Below are 19,337 nucleotides of genomic sequence, written 5' to 3' on the forward strand. Positions count from 1 at the left end.
GGCAAACAATAAAATAAAATGATTCCTTTTCCAATTTGTAGCAACTATTGCTAAATTTATTCGTCAACCTTAGCGTGACGTGTACTTTATGGTTTCAATGCAAACAAGTCCGCATGAACAACAAACTTTAGTTTTGTTTATCATTTCAGTGAGAGAGCTGCTAATGACTAATATAAAAGTTATTAAATATAAGCAATAGGATGAATGCAAATAAAAATTAAGTTAAATAGGTATACAACTCCGTGTATAAAGAAGAAAAAAAAGTCCAAGCTCGCCTAATTATACAAATGAAAGAGAGTGGTATCGAAGATTTGTTGTTAACCGGGAGTCCAGAGTACATTTGCTAAATATCGATTTAATGCATAGTGTGTGTGCTCAACCCAAAGATGCCACCCACTTGAATTTGCTCTGCATTTCCGGATGGTAGAAGATGCACTCCAGCTTGTTCACGCAGTTCTTGCCAAAGCGGCAGGGTTTCGGGTGATAAAAGGTGCATCCCAACTTGGAGCAGTTTGGGTAGTACTTGCACATCGTAGTTGCCGTCGTGGAGGTGACTGGTGCTGATATTGACTTGTAGTTCTGCACCGGTATGACGTGAGAGGCTGTCGAATGGAAAGCGAAAAAACTAATTAGTGGGGGAACTAAGTGGAAGTGGCTATCACTTACAAAGTGGTGGCGCCGCAAGCTGCACATGACTGAGATCCCTTTGGCCGCCGTGAGCGTAGTTGCAGTCGATGCTCATGCAGGCCATGTCGAACTTGCACTTGGGATGCGAGTACATGCACTTGTCCGCGAACTTGCAGTTGGGGAAGGACTTGCAGGGCGCCGTCGGGTGGTAGTACTCACAGAACTGTTTCGTGCAGTTAGGATGGTACTTGCAGCGCTCCTTGGGCTTGCTCACCTTCAGCACGGTGGAATCCACGCTAACGGCGCTTACTAGAACAGAACGATGTGATACATGATTTGTTTAATTAAAAATACTCTGTACTTACGTGCCGGCAGGTTGTCGTACTTCCTGTCCTCTGCATTGCGAATGGGTACCCTCCGTTTCTCCGGAGCCACTGCATCGCGTTCTGGGCTGCCGGAGCGACGCTTCCGATTGGCACTCGGCTCGTCCTCGTTCTTAAGCGTGAACCGTATGGGCGTGTGCTTGGCTTTGGTAGCTGTAGACGTGGAAGTGGATACACCTGCGGACGAAGCTGCCGCTGGCTCTTGTACTGAATTGGATCTAATGGTTTTCTCCTTGCTGGAGGCTGTCCTCTCTGCCCGAGGCTTAGGTTTGGCCGGCAGTGGCGGAGTGGTCGAGCGATCCTCGATCGGAGCTTTAGCCTTATTGTCCTTGTGGCCATTGGCCGAGGTTGTGGCTGCCGTCGCTTGTGGCCGCTTATTGGGCGAACGTTTCTTCGGTGAACCATGCATCTCGTCATCCTCGTCCGTGTCGTTTTTAATTATAATTTTCTTAATCTCTTGCGGCTGCCGAAGTACCTCGTTGCGATTGAGGCTACGTGTCGTCTGGAGAGAGGGCGAGCCGCTACTCTGTGTTGGCGAGCGCGAGAAGCTTCTATCCCGATTTGATCGGCGTCGCTTGTCCGCCGTCGTGGACGTGGGCTCGGCGCTGGAGGAGGACACTTGTGGTGTGGAGACCGGCGAGGAGGAGCGCCTGCGCGAGTTGCTCGGCCGTTTCCGATAGGAGCCTTCCTTGGCGTTGTTTCCGCCCAGCGCTTTAGTCCCCGTTCAAGGTGACCACAAACTGGGTCTTGAGAGCTCCGGTGCTGGGACTCGGCTCATCGTGGGAGCTTGATGTGCAAATCCAGCTCATCCACATTGGCCAGCAGCTGCGGCACATACGTTTCAGGCCTCCTCAGTCCTCAGAGTAGGGGTGTACTCCTCCTCCTACCACCTTGATCTCGGTGCGACTTTCATTGGATCGCCGCGCTCGCTTGCCATCCCGCTGAGTTACATTAACCACCAACTCCCGAGTAGTGCGCCGAAAGAGCTCGTTGCCGGGTGCACTCCTCTTGCCACGCTCCTTCTCGCGGTCGCGATCCCGATCGTTTTTTTCCAACGATTTGCGCTTGCCCAGCGAACTGCTGGTTATCTTCACCGCCTCCTCGCTCTCCTTCTTCGCGGAAGTCTTGGCCAGAATTGTGGAGCGCTGTGCATCGGCCACGGCTCGCAGCAGAAGGTTCTTGCAGGCTTGCCGCCTGGGAGATACCTGCGGCCGGGGCTTGATCTTGATCACGGAGTTCACCGGCTTGTCGGCCATGTCCTCATCGTCCGACGGCACTGGCGGCTTGTTCACAGCCACAATAACCCGGGAACCAATGCGTTGTTTGGTGCTCGGAGCCTCTGGACTGGGCGAGCGACGCTGGCGGTGATTGCGGTTGGTGTCCCTGGAGTTGTCACGGCTAGAACGTCGTTCCCGGGAGCGCTCCCGCTGACCCCGATCCTTGCTCGCCTCGGGTTCACTGCGTCGCCGATGGGCCGGCACATATAGCTCCTTTTGGCTGCGCTGTGAACGCTCTGGCGGCAACTGGGCCTTGGAGCCGAGTCGAGCGTGTACGGATTTCCGCTCAGAACGGTCTTCCTTTAACTTCTCAGCCGACGCCTCCGGTTGGGGGGTCTCTACCTCCTCCGCCGCGGCATCCTGGCGAGTGTCAATCTTCGGCTCAGCCTCTTGTCGCTTTTCTGGTGTCTTTTCTCGTCTATTGAAAATAATAGGACTCTTAGCCTTTCGGGGAGGCGCCTCCGTTTGCTGGGTCTCCTCCTCGGGCTCCTGATCCACGGATTCCTCCTGGACACTCAAGTTCAAAAGGTCCTCGTCGTCCTCATCGCTCTCGTCCTCGATTTCGCCAATCTGGCGTAAATGCTTCTTGGCTGCTTGGATTTTCTTCTGGATATCAGCCAGCTCGGCAAGATCCTTCTGTCGATTGACACCACTGGTGGTTGAGCTGATCTCGGACATGGCGGGCAAGTCCAGGTCCCCTGCTGGCCAACGCCTCCTCGTCCTCGATGGATTTGCTCTTCTTTTTTTTGTGCAGTATCTCGTCCTTGGCGTTGAGATCGATGTCGAGGGTTTTCTTTGCCTTTTCGAGCAGCTCCTCGGCGAAGACATCGGTGATGGAGCTGATGATGGGCATGGCATCCGCGGAACTGGGCTGCGGCTCAGTCAGCTCATCGCCGGACTTGCGATGTGGCCTCTTGTCCTTCCTGGAGCCCTTTTTGTCCTTGTCCTTGACCTTGGCAGCTTCTGCTTGGCCGCGCGACTTCCGCTTCTTACTGGAAGCTAAAATAAAAGGTGGTAAATGGGTGTATTAACAAGGAGAGGGTATAATTTTACCACTGGATGTGGGCAGTGTGACCTCCTGTAGCTTCTGTAGCACCTCGTGCAGCCAGGTGACGAAGAGGTCCGTTTGGTCGCCCAGGAAAAGATTTAGCTCCGCGTTCATCTGCTGTTTGGTGCGTTTGTTGGCCACCATGACCATCACGTAGTCCGGCAGTTCGTCGTCTATAAAACCGGCTGATCCCCCGGTTCCCAGCTCCAGCAGCTTCGCCTTGACGGCGCTCTATATGCGGGATATAAAAACAATTATTTTTGGGGTATTCATTCAGAGTTATTACGAGTTCATTGATTTTCCGCAGTCACTTACGCGCATCTTCTGGCCAATCTCGCTGCCCAGATTGCACTCCATGTTCGGTTGATGCTCTATCCGTTGCAGTCGTCAGTTTTCGGGCGCATTTATTTATTAACGCCTACTTTTTGCGGTAGATCTACTTTTCGTTACATGAGAAAATGGGAAAATTTCCCCAAATATAATTATCGCAGCTGCTCCGATATCCAAAAATAGTGGTGGGTGGTCAGTATTAGGGGTATTCTTTTCGGAGTCTATATTGTTGGTAAATAATTGTTTTAAAGACTTTGTTTGTTTTGTTTGTGATAAGTAAACTAAACTGAGTGATCCTAAATTTAAGAAAACACAAATTGGAGAAGTTTATGCACTGTTAATTGAAAAAAACAACATTTAACATTAAAAATAGGCCCTGCCATTCGCCCCGAATGTTTACTAAAGTACTCAAAAAATAATCGATACTTTATGCGAATGAAAAAATTTAAAATATTAGTACATATGTAAACTGGGAATATTTATTTCACTGTTGCATGAAATTTATTATGAACAGAAAAACGTAAACTAACTATAACTTATCAACAAGATTTGTAACCCTTTTTAGATCAAGAATCATAAATTCTCTAGCTGATTAATTTGTAATTTATTTAACAAATCAAAAGATTTAAGTTTTATTTATAGGCACTAGAAGTAAGTCCTGCTAAGTTGAATAAAACTCACAAATGCTGTGTTTTATTATATCATTAAGCAGTAAGCAGAATGTAACAATTTTAACTTTAGAAGTTGATTCAAGTTTACGTTACAACAACAACTAGGCCCCAGGGACGACATTTAACCCTTTTTTATAAATTTATTATTTATAAATAAAAGCTTAAGCTAGAGAACATAGAAAACTACGAAGCATCCCTTTGTAAAAGTGTGTTCCCCATCAAAAATTCAAATACGAAAATTTTCCGACAGACCAGCGGAACTACAATCGATAGTGACCTCGTGAGCGTCGCGCAGTCTATCGATACGCCTGCGCGAACCTTCGGGCCGAATGGCACTCAAATGTCACACGGGAAGAAGAAGCTGCGAAAAGAATTTTAGAAGAAAGCAACTGCAATTTTGTCATAATCGGAGCTGCAATTCGCAATGAAAAATGGAAACTAGACAGCCCAGTTCCGGTGATGAGATAAAGCCAGGTGCGTACCGTCCGGGGGCGTGGCGAGTGTGTGAATACGGGCCCCGGATCGCAGCCCCTTGGCTTTCTGCTCGAAGTGTGTGTCTGTGTTTCTCGCCCTTCGAATAGAATGGCTGCGTTTTTGGCTGCGTTTGGCCGTGTGAATTGCACGGGTCCCCTTTTGCCTGATATATTTTCCATATTGGCGACTCCGTGCGAGTCCGTTTCCAACAACTTGTTGCACTAAAACCCGTGAAATTCCCTATCTTGCAGAGCTGTACTTCCTCATCTCCAAGTTCCTGGCTGCGGGGCCGCTGGAGGAGACGGCAAAGGTGGGTTGAAAACCAACGCTCTCGGGATCGAGATCCAAAAAAAGAGCGCAATTTCGCGACCCGCTTTGTTTACAAACATTTTACTAATTTCGCTTTAATTCTGGTCTATTCCCCCACGTCCATTTTTTAGGTTTTGATCCGGGAACTCGAGGAGAAGAAGGTGAGTTTCGGTGGGCTTGTGCGGGGGATATATAGATTTTCGACCCGACTCGAAAAAGAAGAAAACCGCGTTTGTTTATACGCTTTGTTTTGGTTTTGTTGTTGTTTCTGCTGCCGGCAGCGAGTGACGACAAAGCCCACCAATACGTCCGCTTGTCTGAGAGTTGGAAATCAAACTGAATTGTGGGTTTGCTTGGGCCACGGGATATAGTCTGTAGTCCGACCAAAAAGAGAAAAAAAAAATTAATAGGGATGCCCCCGCGACGTCATCGACGACGTCACGGAGTGCAAGTGATAACAGGCAGTCTATATAAACAAACATATGTACCATACATATATATATACTCCCATTCCATTTCCAGGTCTTGCCGCGTCGCCTCGACTGGCAGGGAAATGAGCATGAACAGACCTTTGCCGAATTGGTGAGTGTTTCTATAATTTGATTAATTAGCGTTTAAAGTTATCGTTTAATTCCTTTTCTGATCGGCGTAAGTCTTGCGTAAGTGTGTGTCTGCTTGCATTTTCTGTCTCTTTCGTGCGTGCGCCTCTGTGACATCATCCACGAATGAGGGGATAGAGAAAAAAAGTTGAACATCAAAAATTAGTTACTTGTTTTAAAAACAACATTAAAACTAAATACATCAATCGTATGCCATTTTAAATTAACGAATTACTAAACATTTATTAACTTAATATGCAAAAAATAATATATAAAATTAAGAAATCTAAAAGGCGATAGCAAAAATTCCCAAACCCACAAAAAAACATAAATTTTTGAATAACTATTAATTTTAACAAATGCGTTGTAATTTTAGTCCTAACAATTAGTTGCAGCCATCCGACATTTTGCTTTCCCACACATATACATGGCTCATGCGCACACACGTACGTGAGCAGCTAGCACTTTGTGGGCGTGCGAGCGAGGCAACCATACAGAGCTGCGTTTATCGCTCTGGTTATCGATAGATTGATGGGCGTTAATTTTTGAATTTGAATCCGCAGGAACGAAAGTACAAGCATATTGGCGCCAACCATCTGCTCGAAATATGTGGACGCCTGGGACCACTGGTCGATCGCGACCTGCCTCCCAGTGTGCCGGGAATCAGTTCGCTGCTGGGCACCGGCCGCCAGAATCTCCTGCGCACCGTGGACACCGTCTACTGTCACCGCTCCCTGAAGGATTACTGCACCCGCCTCCATGGAGTTTCTCTGCCGGATTCGCGCCTGACCAAACCTACACACAACTTGGGTGAGTAGCCAGAGGAATATGACACAATACACCGGTTTAGATTTATTATTTTTTGGGCAACTTAGATATAAACATGTTATAGTTACTAAATGTATGTTATATTACTGACCAGAAATGGTGATAAAGACCTCTTCCAATTGATTTTCGGAGCTTATATATAAATTTATATAAATTTAAAACCAACATAAATTTAAAACCAACATTTTTATTTTACTGACAAACCCACTTTTGTTCTTTTAGACCGTGTTCTTATTGGCCGAGAGCATGGCGGAGATGTGCGTCGCAAGCTGCTCGTGCCCACAGACCTTTACCGCCGGACGAAGCTGCTCCGCCGCACCGTGGGTCACCTATCCTCGGTGTACTGTGTGCTCTTCGACCGCACTGGTCGCTACATCATCACCGGGGCCGATGATCTGCTCATCAAGATCTGGTCCGCGGCAGATGGCCGTCTACTGGCCACTCTGCGCGGCGCCTCCTCCGAGATCACGGACATAGCCATCAACTTGGACAACACAATGCTGGCCGCCGGGTCGCTGGATCATATCCTGAGGGTGTGGGACCTGCAGACCACCTCGCCCATCGCAGTCCTGTCCGCCCACACGGGCATGATAACGTCGGTGAACTTTTGTCCCTCGCCGCGCAGTGATCCCAAGTATCTGGTGACCACTAGCACGGACGGATCCATCGCCTTCTGGCAGTACTCGGCAAAGCGCGGCCAAAAGATTACATTCGACCCGAGGCCATTTCAGTACCACGAGAAGCTGCGGCCTGGACAGGCCCAGATGATGTGCACGACGTTTTCGCCGGGTGGCATGTTCCTGGCCGCCGGCTCAGCCGATCACCATGTGCGCGTCTACATGATGGGCGAGGATCCGCCGAAACGAATCTTGGAGACGGAGGCCTGCACGGATGCCGTAGACTCGGTGCAGTGGTCGCACCGCGGGCTGAGATTCATTTCGGGCAGCAAGGATGGCACCGCCCACATCTGGACCTTTGAGTCGCAGCAGTGGAAAAGCGTTAAGCTGTGCATGACGGAACGCCTGGCCAGGTATGAAACGTTAAAAGAATTTTACCAAATTTGGGTAAAATAAACAATATTATTAACAACAATATATTTTCATAACTTTCAGCTGCCCGGAACCAGAGGAGGGCAAGAGGCTAAAGGTCACCATGGTGGCCTGGGATGCCTCGGATCGTTATGTCATCACCGCCGTCAATGATTTTAGCGTAAGTATACTGCAGTCTCCATTTAAACGTCCACTAACAATTGATAATCCCACCTGAAAACAGATAAAAATCTGGGACTCGAAGTCAGCCAAGCTGCATCGTGTTCTGCGTGGCCACAGGGATGAGCTTTATGTGCTCGAGTCTAACCCAAGGGATGAGCACGTCCTGCTCTCCGCCGGCCACGATGGCCAGGTGTTTCTGTGGGACATAGAGCAGGGCGTCTGCGTGGCTAACTTTTTGAACGACATCGATGGCCAAGGCCATGGCAGTGTGTTCGACGCCAAGTGGTCGCCGGATGGCACGATGATAGCTGCCACCGATTCGCATGGACACATCCTGATCTTTGGCTTGGGTGTGTGCATTGAAAAATACAAAATGGTGAGTTAAATACCTAATGATTGGTGCTCATTAATCAATATAAATCAACTAGCTGCCCACGGAGCTGTTCTTTCACACGGATTTCCGGCCACTAATTCGGGATGCCCAGCAGCATGTAGTGGACGAGCAAACGCAGATAATGCCGCATCTAATGCCTCCGCCTTTTCTGGTCGACGCTGATGGCAACCCGCATCCCACCAGGTACCAGCGTTTTGTGCCAGGCCGGGAGAGCTGTAGCTTGGACCAATTGATCCCGAATCTTACGGTGGGCGTGGATGGCGTTGTAATCGAAGATGGAGGTGCAGCTGGTGATGGCGATATTGCTGTGGCCGCTGCACCCGTTGAACCCCCACCCGCACTTATGTCCCCAGCTGTGGCCGGAGGAGCAGCCGGAGCCAACTACTCCCACATAGACCGCATGATTGCAGCTCTGGCCAATCGACAGTCGGTTAGTGTCAATGCCAACGATGCCAATCCGAGCAATGGCAACCAGTCGTTCGAGCGCCTAACCAATCGTCAACTGCCCGACTCCAATGGCAGACAATCTTCTCGTGGCAATGTTCTGGGCAGTCGCATGAGCACGCCTCGCCAGGGCTGGGGGGCGCCTGCTGCACTGCCGGCTGATGAGCAGCCAGGACCGTCTCAACCACCGGTAGAGGCACCAGCAGAAGCAGTGCCGGCAGCAGCGCCTGTCCAGCCGGCACAAGCCCAGCAGGTGCTGCCAATCAAGTTCATCCGCCGCACCTATGTGCGTCCCATGAAATACCCCCAGTTGCAGAACCTCAAGCAGACCATTTACTCCGCCGGCCAGTTTGAGAAGCAAGAGTACAAACGCGAGATGCGCCGCCGACCCATCATGATCAACACTGCCAGTGCAGCATCCTCGCAGCAGGCGGGCAGCGTGGGCAGGCCGCGGAATACCCGTGCCAATGGAGGCGGCTCAAGAGCAGGAAGAAGACGTGGCGCCCAGGCCGGAGCTGTACAGCAGCAGCCGGCTTACCGCACACGCGCTGTGCGGGATCAGGAGCCGGAGCGCTACGACGAGGTGGCGCCACCACCCGAAGAAGAGGAGGAAGACGTGTCCAGCAACACATCCGGCGACACTAGCTATTCGAATGTGGAGGAAAACCTGGAGGACAGCAGCGACGAGTCGGACACGGACAGTTCCGATTACTCGGATTGGGTGGCGGACACGCCTGGTCCAAATCTGGAGCCGCCCAAGCGCTCCAAGCGTAAGCCCCTCTCTCGAAGACCTCGCAGCAGCGATGACAGTAGCGATGATGAGAGGGCGGCAGGCAGAGCCAGGGGTGGACAGGTTACGGCCCGGAAGGTTGGGCGCAAGACCGTGTGGTTCCCGCCCACAGATGCTAATGGCGAGATACCGGAGCTGTATCGTCCGGCTGAATGGCTGTCGGAGGTGATTCCTCGCAAGGCGCCCTATTACCCCCAGATGGGCGACGAGGTGGTCTACTTCCGGCAGGGACACGCCAAGTACTTGGATGCAGTGCGCCTGAAGAAGGTCTACAAGCTGTCGCACAGCTCGGAGCCCTGGAACTTTCACACCCTGCGTGACCACGAGCTGGTCCGTGTGATTGGCATCAAGTACGAGATTCGCCCGCCACGACTGTGCTGCCTGAAGCTGGCGATCATCGATGAGGAGGGCAACATGACGGGGACGTCGTTCAAGATCAAGTACCACGACATGCCCGACGTCCTGGACTTCCTCGTGCTGCGCCAGACCTTCGATCTGGCCGTGCAGCGCAACTGGAGCATTGGAGATCGGTTCCGCTGCATGATCGTCGACGGCTGGTGGATGGGTCAGATCGAATCGCGTCACGCACTCTCCGCCGACTTTCCCGACTCGTCCTTCATGTGTTTCCGCGTGCGCTGGGACAACGGCGAGTACGAGTTCATGAGTCCCTGGGACATGGAGCCCATCGACCAGCAACGGGCGCCGGAAGAGGTGGGCGGCGCTGTTCCGGTGCTGCCGGAGGAGATACGCGCCACCCTGTACCAGCCCAAGTCGGAGGAGTGGCATCGCGGCGATCGCGATGGCACCTGCAGGCGCATAATCAACGGATTGGAGCAGGTAATAATTGGATTTATCTATGCTAGATTTAATTGCATGCTCTATCTTATATTTCCTTGTTTGTATAGGTAATGCGTCTATCCATTGCGGAGCATTTTCTGGCCCCCGTCGACCTCAACATTTATCCGGATTACGCCTATTTGATCGAATATCCCATCGACCTCACCACGGTAAAGTCGCGCTTTGAGAATCACTTCTACCGCCGCATCACTTCAGCCCAGTTCGATGTGCGCTACTTGGCCACCAATGCGGAGCAGTACAACCGTCGGCATGCCATCATCGTCAAGCATTCACGGATTGTCACAGACCTGTGTCTGCGGATCATCAGGTGAGCCCAGGGATGAGAGTTCCTCTCGAGTGTTTGCTAAAATAAATTGGTCATCCATTGCAGGGAAGCGGATGAGATAGATGTGGCTGCTGTTTATCACCAGCTGGCGGATGTGTACCACTCATCCGAGTCGGAGAACGAGGCGGACTCGGATGTGGTGCCATCGACCACCTCTGGACCAACGACCTCGGCCGCCGCAGCAGCAGCAAGGCAAAGAGTATCCTCCGCCCGACGGTAAGCCCGAAAAGAATGTAGTTTCAGAGATATTATATAGTTATTAGTCATTAAACAAAAAAACTCTTTGCAAGTACAATGTTCTTTTAAAAGTGTTTATGGATCAATTCTTTAATGCTTTCTCGTTTGGTTTTTATATTATTTTGTATCCCATATGCTATTTTATTTTGTTTTTGTGTCTTTCAATATCATTGCTAACTAATCAATCCAATCTTTTAGCTCCACTCGAATTCATTCGGAGGGAGACTGGCGGGCCGACTGCAGGCAACTGCTAGATCTGATGTGGGCACGGACGGATTCGGTGCCGTTCCGTGAGCCCGTGGACACCATCGACTTTCCCGACTATCTGGAGATCATTGCCACGCCCATGGATCTGCGCACGGTGAAGGAGGATCTGCTGGGCGGGAACTACAACGATCCGCTGGACTTTGCCAAGGATGTGCGACTGATCTTCCAAAACTCGAAGAACTACAACACCAACAAGCGGTCGCAGGTGAGCAATGAGCAGACTGGCAGATCGGTTACAGATCGTCATTTATTGCATTTCCAGACTGAGATCGGCCCTCGTTCTCAGCTGTTGCCTTTTCGTTTAAGTTGTGACCCCCATCCCACACTCACTCACGTAGACACATATGCAAGCTCATCCATCTGTTCTTTACGTTTCTTTTGCCTTCCGTGAACATGCCTTCCATCTCGATCTCGATCTTCAAATTAACCACCCTAACTCATGACCATCAAAAAAACCAATCGAATAAAATCTAACCCATCAAACATTTTGATATAATGTGTAACCAAATGAATGACGATCTACGTGACTATCAACTAATATAGGATAATATAGCGGTAAGGTTTTCCATCTCCCAGCGCCAGGCACTAACAAACGTCACTAAAAAAAATAACTACTTTTACAACCAATAATGATGGCCTTTGTGTTTTCATCTCCTTTTTCAGATCTATGCCATGACATTGCGGCTGAGTGCGCTTTTTGAGTCGCACATCAAGACGGTAGTTACCAACTGGAAGGCTGCCTGCAGGCGCGCCAATAAAAACAAGTCGGGCAGCAGTGGAGGCGGAGGACGCGGTGGCTCCAGCAGCAGCCCCAACAAACGAACCAACAAGGAGCGGTCCACGCGTCGCAATCAGAAACCAACGGCGGCTGCCAGAAGGCTGCCGCTGGCCAACTCCAGTGAGGATGAGGACGATGACGATGACGACGACGATGATGATGACGAGGAGGCGGCAGCCACGAGGGTTCGCTCCCGTCGTCGGAACGGCGTGGCCGTAAGTGCCAGCTCCTCTGGCTCCAATCGCGTGACCTCTTCATCCGCCGCCCAGCAGCGTCGCATCAAGAGCAGCAGCAGCGAGGAGGAAGAGGAGGAGGAGGAAACCAGTGCGCAGGCCACCTCCGATGCCAGCAGCGATGAGGAGGAGAGAGCCCAGTCCAATGACAGTTCGCCCCAGCAGGCACGCACGCGTCGAGGCGGCAGGCAGAGGCCACGACTGAGCGATGACTCCAATGCCAATGACTCCGAGGACAGCTACAATCCCAGCAGTCGCCGACGGCCTGGAGGTAAGCGACCGTCCAGCAAGAGGCCGAACAACGGCCACTCCAGCAAGCGGCGACGGTTGAGCAAGAGTCCAGCCACTGCTGCTGCTGTAGCGGCCGCCGGTTCGCCTCGTCGTTCGCGTCGCGTCATCGGCAGTTCCGCGGAGGAGGCGGCCTCCCACTCGCAGAACGACGAGAGCACTCAGGACAGCCAGGTGGGACGTCGAAAGGGTCGCTCGGCAACGAGCCGGTCCCAGCCCACCGACAATGGACCCAGCACGAGTGCCGCAGCGGCTGCCAGCGCCAGCTCCAACCTAGAAGCTCGATCGCGAAACACTAGAGCCAACGGGAGCAGGACTTCGACACATCTGGCCGCCGAAAATGACCACAGCTACCACCTGCCTGTCCGCAACGGCCGCATCATCGAGTCCGACACGGACTCTCCAGTGATCAGGCCCACTCGGCAGAGCGCCAAGCGGGCGCTGATGGATTGGGGACGCGGGAGCGACATCGAGGAAGAGGATGAGGAGGAGGAGGAAAGCGAAGAAGCCGAAGAGGTAAGTTGTTCATAGTGCTGGCTCTAAGCTGTAAATTATAACATTTTTAATCTGTACCATTCAGATACTGCCAACGCCCACGAAGGACGACGTGCCCTCTACCAGCCGAGCCGCTCTGGCTCAGGCTGCAGCTGGTCCTGTCCGTCAGCTGCGCACGAACCGCAACACCGTCGTGCGACCAGTCCAGAGCGACGACGACGACGATGACGACAGTGACAACGAGCCGCTGGCCAACAATCAGCAAAGTGAGTAGGAATTTCTATTCACTTACTATAAGTCACTATAACATCACCGTTTTCCTGCAGGAAACTACCAATCACCTGCAAAATCAAGCTCAACGTCCACGGCAGCTCCTCATCCGCTGTCCCTGCGTCGTCGCTTGGCCTCGCCGCCAGAACGGAACACACACATGACCCGCTCACATGCCACCTCCACCACGACGTCCTCGGCGGCGGGCTCCCGGGCAGAGCATCAGCCGGCGGTGTCCACCCACGACCACAACTACCTGGGCAATGTTAATGCATCGAGGGCACCGCGACGCATTTTGTCGCGCCATCAACGGAATGCCGACGAGCTGGACTCCAGTCTGGATGTTCTGGAGAACACGCGTCTGCTCTCAGCCATAGCCAATCACCGACGACCCACCTCCACCACGAATAGCACTAGCAACAGTACCAGCAACGTGGTCACAAGGCGTCTGCGTGGACGCGCCAGTCAGCAGAACTCCCACGACGAGGAGCACGAGGAGGAGGAAGCGGCTGCCTCCGACGAGGGAACGGATGGAGGCTCCAGCTCGCAGAGCTACGAGGATGAGGACTCCGACTCGGAGGACAATCAGCCATTGACCAGCTACGTCTCGCCCAGCAACGGCCGCACCCGTCGCAAGGCGAAAACTTCCTCCTCCTCGGCTACCACGCAAGATCGCCCGTTGCGACGCACCCGTCGCCCGCCGTCCAATAACTCCTTTGTCAACGACATCGACGACGATGACGACTATGTGGGACCGCGAAGTCGTCGGAGCAACCGCAGCGGGAATCAGCGCGCCGGTCGAAACCAAAAGAGACCGCGGTATAACGAGCAGTCCGAGGAGGAAGAGGCGGCGGCATGCTACTCACACCGGAGCAAACGAGTCCGTAATGGGGAAGCCCATGCCAGCTCCCAGGAGCGATCACAGACCTCCGCCGAGCAGGAGCCGGCGGAGGACGAGGAGGAGGGCAGCTCGGTGGACTCGGATGACCAGCGGGTGACCGTGAGCAGCCGGGGCAGGGTGCGCAAACCTTCTGCCAAGGCGCGCGGCATCTTCAAAGAGTGACCGCAGACTGTTTTATGTATAAATTAAATCTAATTGCTTATCCAAGAAACCATTGTAACATTTGCTAGCATCTTATTTCTTATTATTGATTAATATGTAAGAGTAAACCACATCACTTGTCATTGTAACTGTCGGTATCATCGTACCACGATCATTGTCCAGTCCCCAAGCCACCACCCCAAAACCCACCCAAATCCGTCACATCCCTATGCCTAAACGTAAAGTGTTAAACCCATGTCCATCACACACAGTGGCAGAATACGTTCGATTTTTGTTCAAGTCTTAATTTCATTAATGGCATCAACCCTACATTCTATGTGTAGAGAGGGCAAGGCCAAAGCAACGTTTTATATGTATTTCTATAATATATAGGTACTGTCATACATATATATTTAAAAGGTAGCACTCGGAATCACACTTCATTTAAAATAGTTTTAGAATAAAGTATCATGAAAAAACACTGTATGTAACTTGTTGACGTTAATCTAATCCTAGCCTATGACCTAAAAGTGGCGGAGGGATGGAGCTACTTGACCGCCTTGGCGTAGTTTTTCACCCACTGTTCCGCCTGCTGCTTGACTTTGGCCACTGTCGCCTCCGTGCCGTGGTTCTCCTCCAGTTGCAGATACTTCTTGTAGATGACTTGCATCTTGTTTGGTTTTAGTTTCTGCAAAACGGCGCGCTCCAAAACGTTTCTGAAAATGATATAAGACATTGGATTTCGCCATCTAAGTTGTAATGGACTTTTGTGGAACCCACCTCGCAGCATCGATTAAGTCCGACTTGATCAGCATGTCCACATATACGGACCAGATGTCGATTCGCTTGGGATAGGAGGTAACCACATCGTCGAGCAGTGTCTGAGCCATGTCGTTGTTTCCGTTCTTCGCATACAGCTTGGCGAAGGACACAATGCAGTTGATGTCTGTAGGGGTAATTCAAAGATTCAATTCAATTCAGTACGGATGAGTATCAATAAACTTACGATCTTGATTTGGCAGCCCACGCAGAGCGCGCTGGAGAAGATTGTGGACCTGGTCGGACTTGCCCAGCCAGAAGTAAGCCTCGGCGGCCAGGGGCCACACCCTGAGCTCCGCCTTAAACTTGTTAAGGATAGTGGTCAGCACCGAGGTGAGCCGCTCCTTTTTCTTGTTCTTCTTTAGAATATCAACAACACCTATGTAGATTTCCAACGGATCGTTGCAATTCAAGGCTTCCTTGAGCACGTCGTCGAAATTGTTGCTGTAGACAAGCTCCATGTTGAGCAGGGCGCTCCACATGTTCCGCAGCTCCTGGGTTTCGCGGAAGGATATCGTTGAAATGGCTCTTCGAGCCAGACCGCGAGCCTTTTCGATCTCCGTGTTGGACAGCAGGAAAGCGATGTACTTCAGCCAGGATATGCTGTTGTTTGGCTGGGCAATCACCAGTCGCTCGTACTGGTCGATGGTCTCCAGACGGGCCTTGGGGTCGGCATTGCGCTCCTCAATCTCCCGCAGTCGCTGCTCCTCCTTGACCTCTGCCTTGGCCTTCTCCTTGGCACTCAGACGTTTCTTCTTGGCTGCATTTTGCTGCGATTCCTCTGCGTCTTGGTCCTCGTCTTCGTCGCTGGAAGCTTCCTTTGACTGGCTCACATCGGTCTCCCAAAAACTGGACACACCCGGTAATCGCGCCTTACTTTCAGTTCCATTGCTTACTGGTGTTTCGGACTTTGCATTCTTTGCTGGAGTTTTGTCCTCAAAGAAGAGCTTGCCATTCTGCTTCGGCTTTTCCTTGACTACGCCATTGGTCAAGGATTGAGTCTTCTTTTGGCCATTAGTGGTGGTTTTTGCTGTCTCTTCAGCCTTTCGCTTGGTGGGTGCGGTCTCCGCCTTGGCCTTCTTCTTCGTCGAAATCTCCTCAATGCTAGATTTCTCCTGCTTGGACGGCTCCTCAACTTTGGCCTTTTTGGCTTTCACTTGGCTTTTCTCGTCAGCCGCCGACCTTTTAACTCCTCGCCAGAGGCGCCATACAGTCTCGGGCACAGCGATCGGAAGCTTATCGTGAATAAAAGCTAGGTTGCAGAAGTCTCCCTGTCTGAGCTCTGCGCTTCCAGAGTTCTCCACATCGTTGGGATGCAAGCGAATCGGACAGATGACCAACGGATTTGCGCCCTTCTTCAGTGAGCACACCGCCACGGACTCCAGTTTAGCAGCACCTTGGCCTTCATGCCCGCCTTGCCGATCAGATTGGTGGCCAGTTCTCCGCTTGGTGAAATGTGCGCGATGTCCAGTTTCTTGTTGCTGATGAGCAGCACGTCGCTGGAGTAATCGATCCACAGAATGATCGCCTGCTGCTTGGTGCCCGCTTCGGGAGCTGTTGCAGTTCCTGCCACACTGGAGAGCAGCAGAGCCGAAACTTTGGTGCTGCCCTCCACAGTATAGACCCAGTCATGGGAAGCCGCATCGATCCCCTTGAAGACAACATTGATTTTGTCGCCTACGGAGTATTTTGCAATGGGTGCAGAGGTTTCTTGCAGTGCTGTTTTTATCTGAGCCACTTCATCCAGATAGCTGTAATAGAGATTTTAAGATGCCTTAAAGGGGTTCAATGACTTTGATTGCTGAACCTACCGTTCGACCAGCTTGGCAGTATCACTAAGATCGCCGCTCCACACATCGGTGAGCTTGGCGGAAACAGTAAGTGTCTTGGTTTCCGGCTCCTTGCTGAGCACCTTCACTAAGAGCAGCTGCTCCGGAACCAGCTCTACGGGCGCATTTTTCACGGCATTTAGTCGCAGCATCTTCACGTGAACCTTCACTGGCTTGTTGTAGTTGCGAACGGACACCATGAGGTCCACCACCTGCTCGGTGGCATTCTTCACGTAGGAGCGAATGATGTCTCCCACTTGGACCGAATGCCAGTCCTTGGTGAGCTGGCCACTGAAGTAGGCCACATCGCGCAGACTGAAGATGTTCTGCACAATGCAGGCTGCCTCGGTGTGGGAGCCCACGGGATGCACACGCATCTGGGCGTGGAGCAGCTCCAGGTGGTCCGAAAGCAGTCGCAGCGGGATGAGGCCCACGTACTCCTCCACCACCGGGTTGCCCTCGTCGTCCTCTTCGTCATCCTCGGCGGCGAAGGTGATTTTAATTTCCAGTCCGGCGTCCAAGGCATTGGTTATCTCTACGGGACAGATCTCGCCCAGCTGGAACTTGTCCTCCGGCAGGGACAAAGTGATTTGGTCCTTACTGCGACTCAGAATGCGGAACTTTGCGGTCTGTCCCTCGAAGAAGGAGCTCTGTTCCTTCAGGCTTTGCCTGTGCAGGACTCCTTTAACACCGCTGCCGAACTTGACGAGCACATAGTTGTCCTCACAGCGGACCACAGTGCCCGTATAGACGTTGCCCACCTGGGCGGCCGAGTAATCGTTGAGCAGTTTCAATCCCTTGCCCAAATACTCGCTGCGATTGCTCAGATAGCAGACCTTGCGCTCGGAGTTCACCTCGAGGACACGGAACCTCAACGACTGGCCCACATCGTAGCGGACATTGGGCGCCATGTAGAACTGTTCCAGAATGCCGTTCACTTTGCCGATCTTCACCGACCAGCCCTTGATCTTGTCGTCCTTCTTGAAAATCTTCGCCGTGACCACGTCGCCGGCATTGATGTCCTCCAGGCTGTAGATCTTTTCGTTGACCACGTTGGGATCGTCGGAGCAGTAGTACATGGACTCAATCACGTCGTAGCCCAGGATGCGCACCTTGTGCTTGGTCTTGCGAGCGTATTTGGATAGCACCTCGTCCTTGTCGTAGTTGCCCTTGAAGTTGGCCCTGATGGAACCGTACGAGATGATGCCCTTCAGCTTCTTGTTAAGCAGCAGCACCACTCCACCGCTGCCCAGCCGCAGAACCTTGGCCTTTTCCACCACGGAGCCCACCTTGAGGGGCTCCTCCTCCTGCTCTTCCTCATCCTTTGCCACCTCGTCTCCCGCTTTGATATCCAGGTTGAGAGTTAGGTACACCAGTTTGGTGAGAGGCATCACATAGAGCACCCTAGCATTGTAATCCTCGTTCAGCTCGTAGGCATCCAGGGTGTCCAGGGCGTTGGCCAGGTGGTGCTCGTTGACGTAGGCGCTGAAGGATTCGTTCATGATGCTGCCCTTGAGGCCATCCTTCAGGAGCTTGGCCACCTTGAACCTGACAATGCTGCCCGGCAGGATGTAGTCGAGGTTCGTCTCGTTCTGGCTCTTGATGCGCAGCTGGTCCTGCTCCACCTGGACACAGGTGCAGGTGCTCTGGTGGGCGTTGTGCTGCACCTTTTTGACCTTCAGGAACGCCAGCTGGCCCACATGAAGCGTCTGTGCCGGCTCCTCGCAGGCCACGAAGGCCTGCAGTCCCTGCACTCCCGTCTCGATGACATAGCCGTGCTCCTGGATCTCCGCCACGGCCCCGGAGAAGATGAATCCCTTCTTGATGCTCTTGTGATGCAGACTGCCATGGACGTCGGCCGGCTTGAGGGACAGCAGCAGGCTGATGCGGCTGCTGCCCAGCTTTTCTGTCTTGATGGCCTTGCCGTAGACGATGCGGCCCACCTGGAAAAGTTCGGTGAGATCGTGGTACTCGCTGGTGTCCCCGGACATGGCCGCCTTGGCCACGCGGGTGTAGGCCTCGGATATGTCGGCCACCAGGGTGCGGGCGAACATCCGGCCGGGCAGGGCAATCTGCAGGGCGGTGGCGCTCGTCTCCTTGACCACCCCCATGACCAGCATGTCGTCCTGCAGCGTGTCCAGGCTGAGCGATTCCGCAGAGAAGGCCTCCAGTTGGTCATTCTGTTCCTCTGCGAGGTCGTTAAGGAAGTTTTCTTTTATTTTCGGAGCCTTTCTCGTCTTCTTCTGCGACGCACCAAAAACCTGTGGGCCAGAAAAGTATGTACAGAGATTTCGGAGATTTCACTGGGCAAACCCACAATATTTGAGCTGATGTCGGAGGATTTGGCTTCGGCGTGGATCGTCCCGCCTCGGGGGAAACTTTTCTCATTCGGTACCATCGGTGAGCTGTGTAATTTAGCGTTTTAAATAACAAAATTCAAGCAACGTGCGTACTACACGTGCTAAGCGCCGATATAGAAAATCAGTTCACAAAATGGTACTAATTTAGCCC

At 52.2% G+C, this 19,337-nt stretch overlaps 3 protein-coding genes and 1 long non-coding RNA gene across 4 annotated transcripts; 1 reads left to right on the plus strand and 3 right to left on the minus strand.

Moving 5' to 3' along the window:
- Positions 1-22: 22 nt before the first annotated feature.
- LOC128266699 (zinc finger CCCH domain-containing protein 14) lies at positions 23-3,915 on the minus strand. The gene is given in 10 exon segments (XM_053003393.1): positions 23-602; positions 667-936; positions 993-1,725; positions 1,727-1,798; positions 1,800-1,853; positions 1,855-1,893; positions 1,895-2,980; positions 2,982-3,286; positions 3,341-3,566; positions 3,651-3,915. Coding segments are annotated over 10 exon segments (3,054 nt in total). The 5' UTR covers positions 3,693-3,915; the 3' UTR covers positions 23-375.
- Positions 3,916-4,456: 541 nt separating this feature from the next.
- LOC128266734 (uncharacterized) lies at positions 4,457-5,569 on the minus strand. Its single transcript, XR_008269074.1, has 2 exons — positions 4,819-5,569; positions 4,457-4,697 (listed from the first exon to the last, which is right to left on the minus strand). It is a non-coding gene; the product is annotated as an uncharacterized LOC128266734 (long non-coding RNA).
- LOC128266695 (bromodomain and WD repeat-containing protein 3) lies at positions 4,672-14,664 on the plus strand. The gene is made up of 15 exons (XM_053003386.1): positions 4,672-4,810; positions 5,062-5,120; positions 5,251-5,280; positions 5,642-5,701; positions 6,282-6,528; positions 6,769-7,576; positions 7,659-7,755; positions 7,819-8,133; positions 8,186-10,222; positions 10,291-10,550; positions 10,614-10,784; positions 11,004-11,277; positions 11,736-12,887; positions 12,952-13,132; positions 13,193-14,664. The coding sequence occupies exons 1-15, from the start codon at positions 4,768-4,770 to the stop codon at positions 14,197-14,199; spliced, it is 6,741 nt and encodes a 2,246-aa protein (XP_052859346.1). The 5' UTR covers positions 4,672-4,767; the 3' UTR covers positions 14,200-14,664.
- On the minus strand, positions 14,569-19,302 carry LOC128266696 (protein RRP5 homolog). Its single transcript, XM_053003387.1, is given in 6 exon segments — positions 14,569-14,894; positions 14,959-15,124; positions 15,185-16,387; positions 16,390-16,748; positions 16,809-19,087; positions 19,144-19,302. Coding segments are annotated over 6 exon segments (4,257 nt in total). The 5' UTR covers positions 19,225-19,302; the 3' UTR covers positions 14,569-14,725.
- Positions 19,303-19,337: the final 35 nt, after the last annotated feature.

Source organism: Drosophila gunungcola, chromosome 3R (assembly GCF_025200985.1).
Source record: "Drosophila gunungcola strain Sukarami chromosome 3R, Dgunungcola_SK_2, whole genome shotgun sequence".
Lineage (NCBI taxonomy): Eukaryota > Metazoa > Arthropoda > Insecta > Diptera > Drosophilidae > Drosophila > Drosophila gunungcola.

Coding starts and splice junctions, on each gene's coding strand:
- LOC128266695 (XM_053003386.1), top strand. CDS start 4,768: ATGGAAACTAGACAGCCCAGTTCCGGTGATGAGATAAAGCCAG. Junction 5,121..5,250: donor CGCTGGAGGAGACGGCAAAG/GTGGGTTGAAAA, acceptor TCCATTTTTTAG/GTTTTGATCCGGGAACTCGA. Junction 10,223..10,290: donor TAATCAACGGATTGGAGCAG/GTAATAATTGGA, acceptor TTGTTTGTATAG/GTAATGCGTCTATCCATTGC.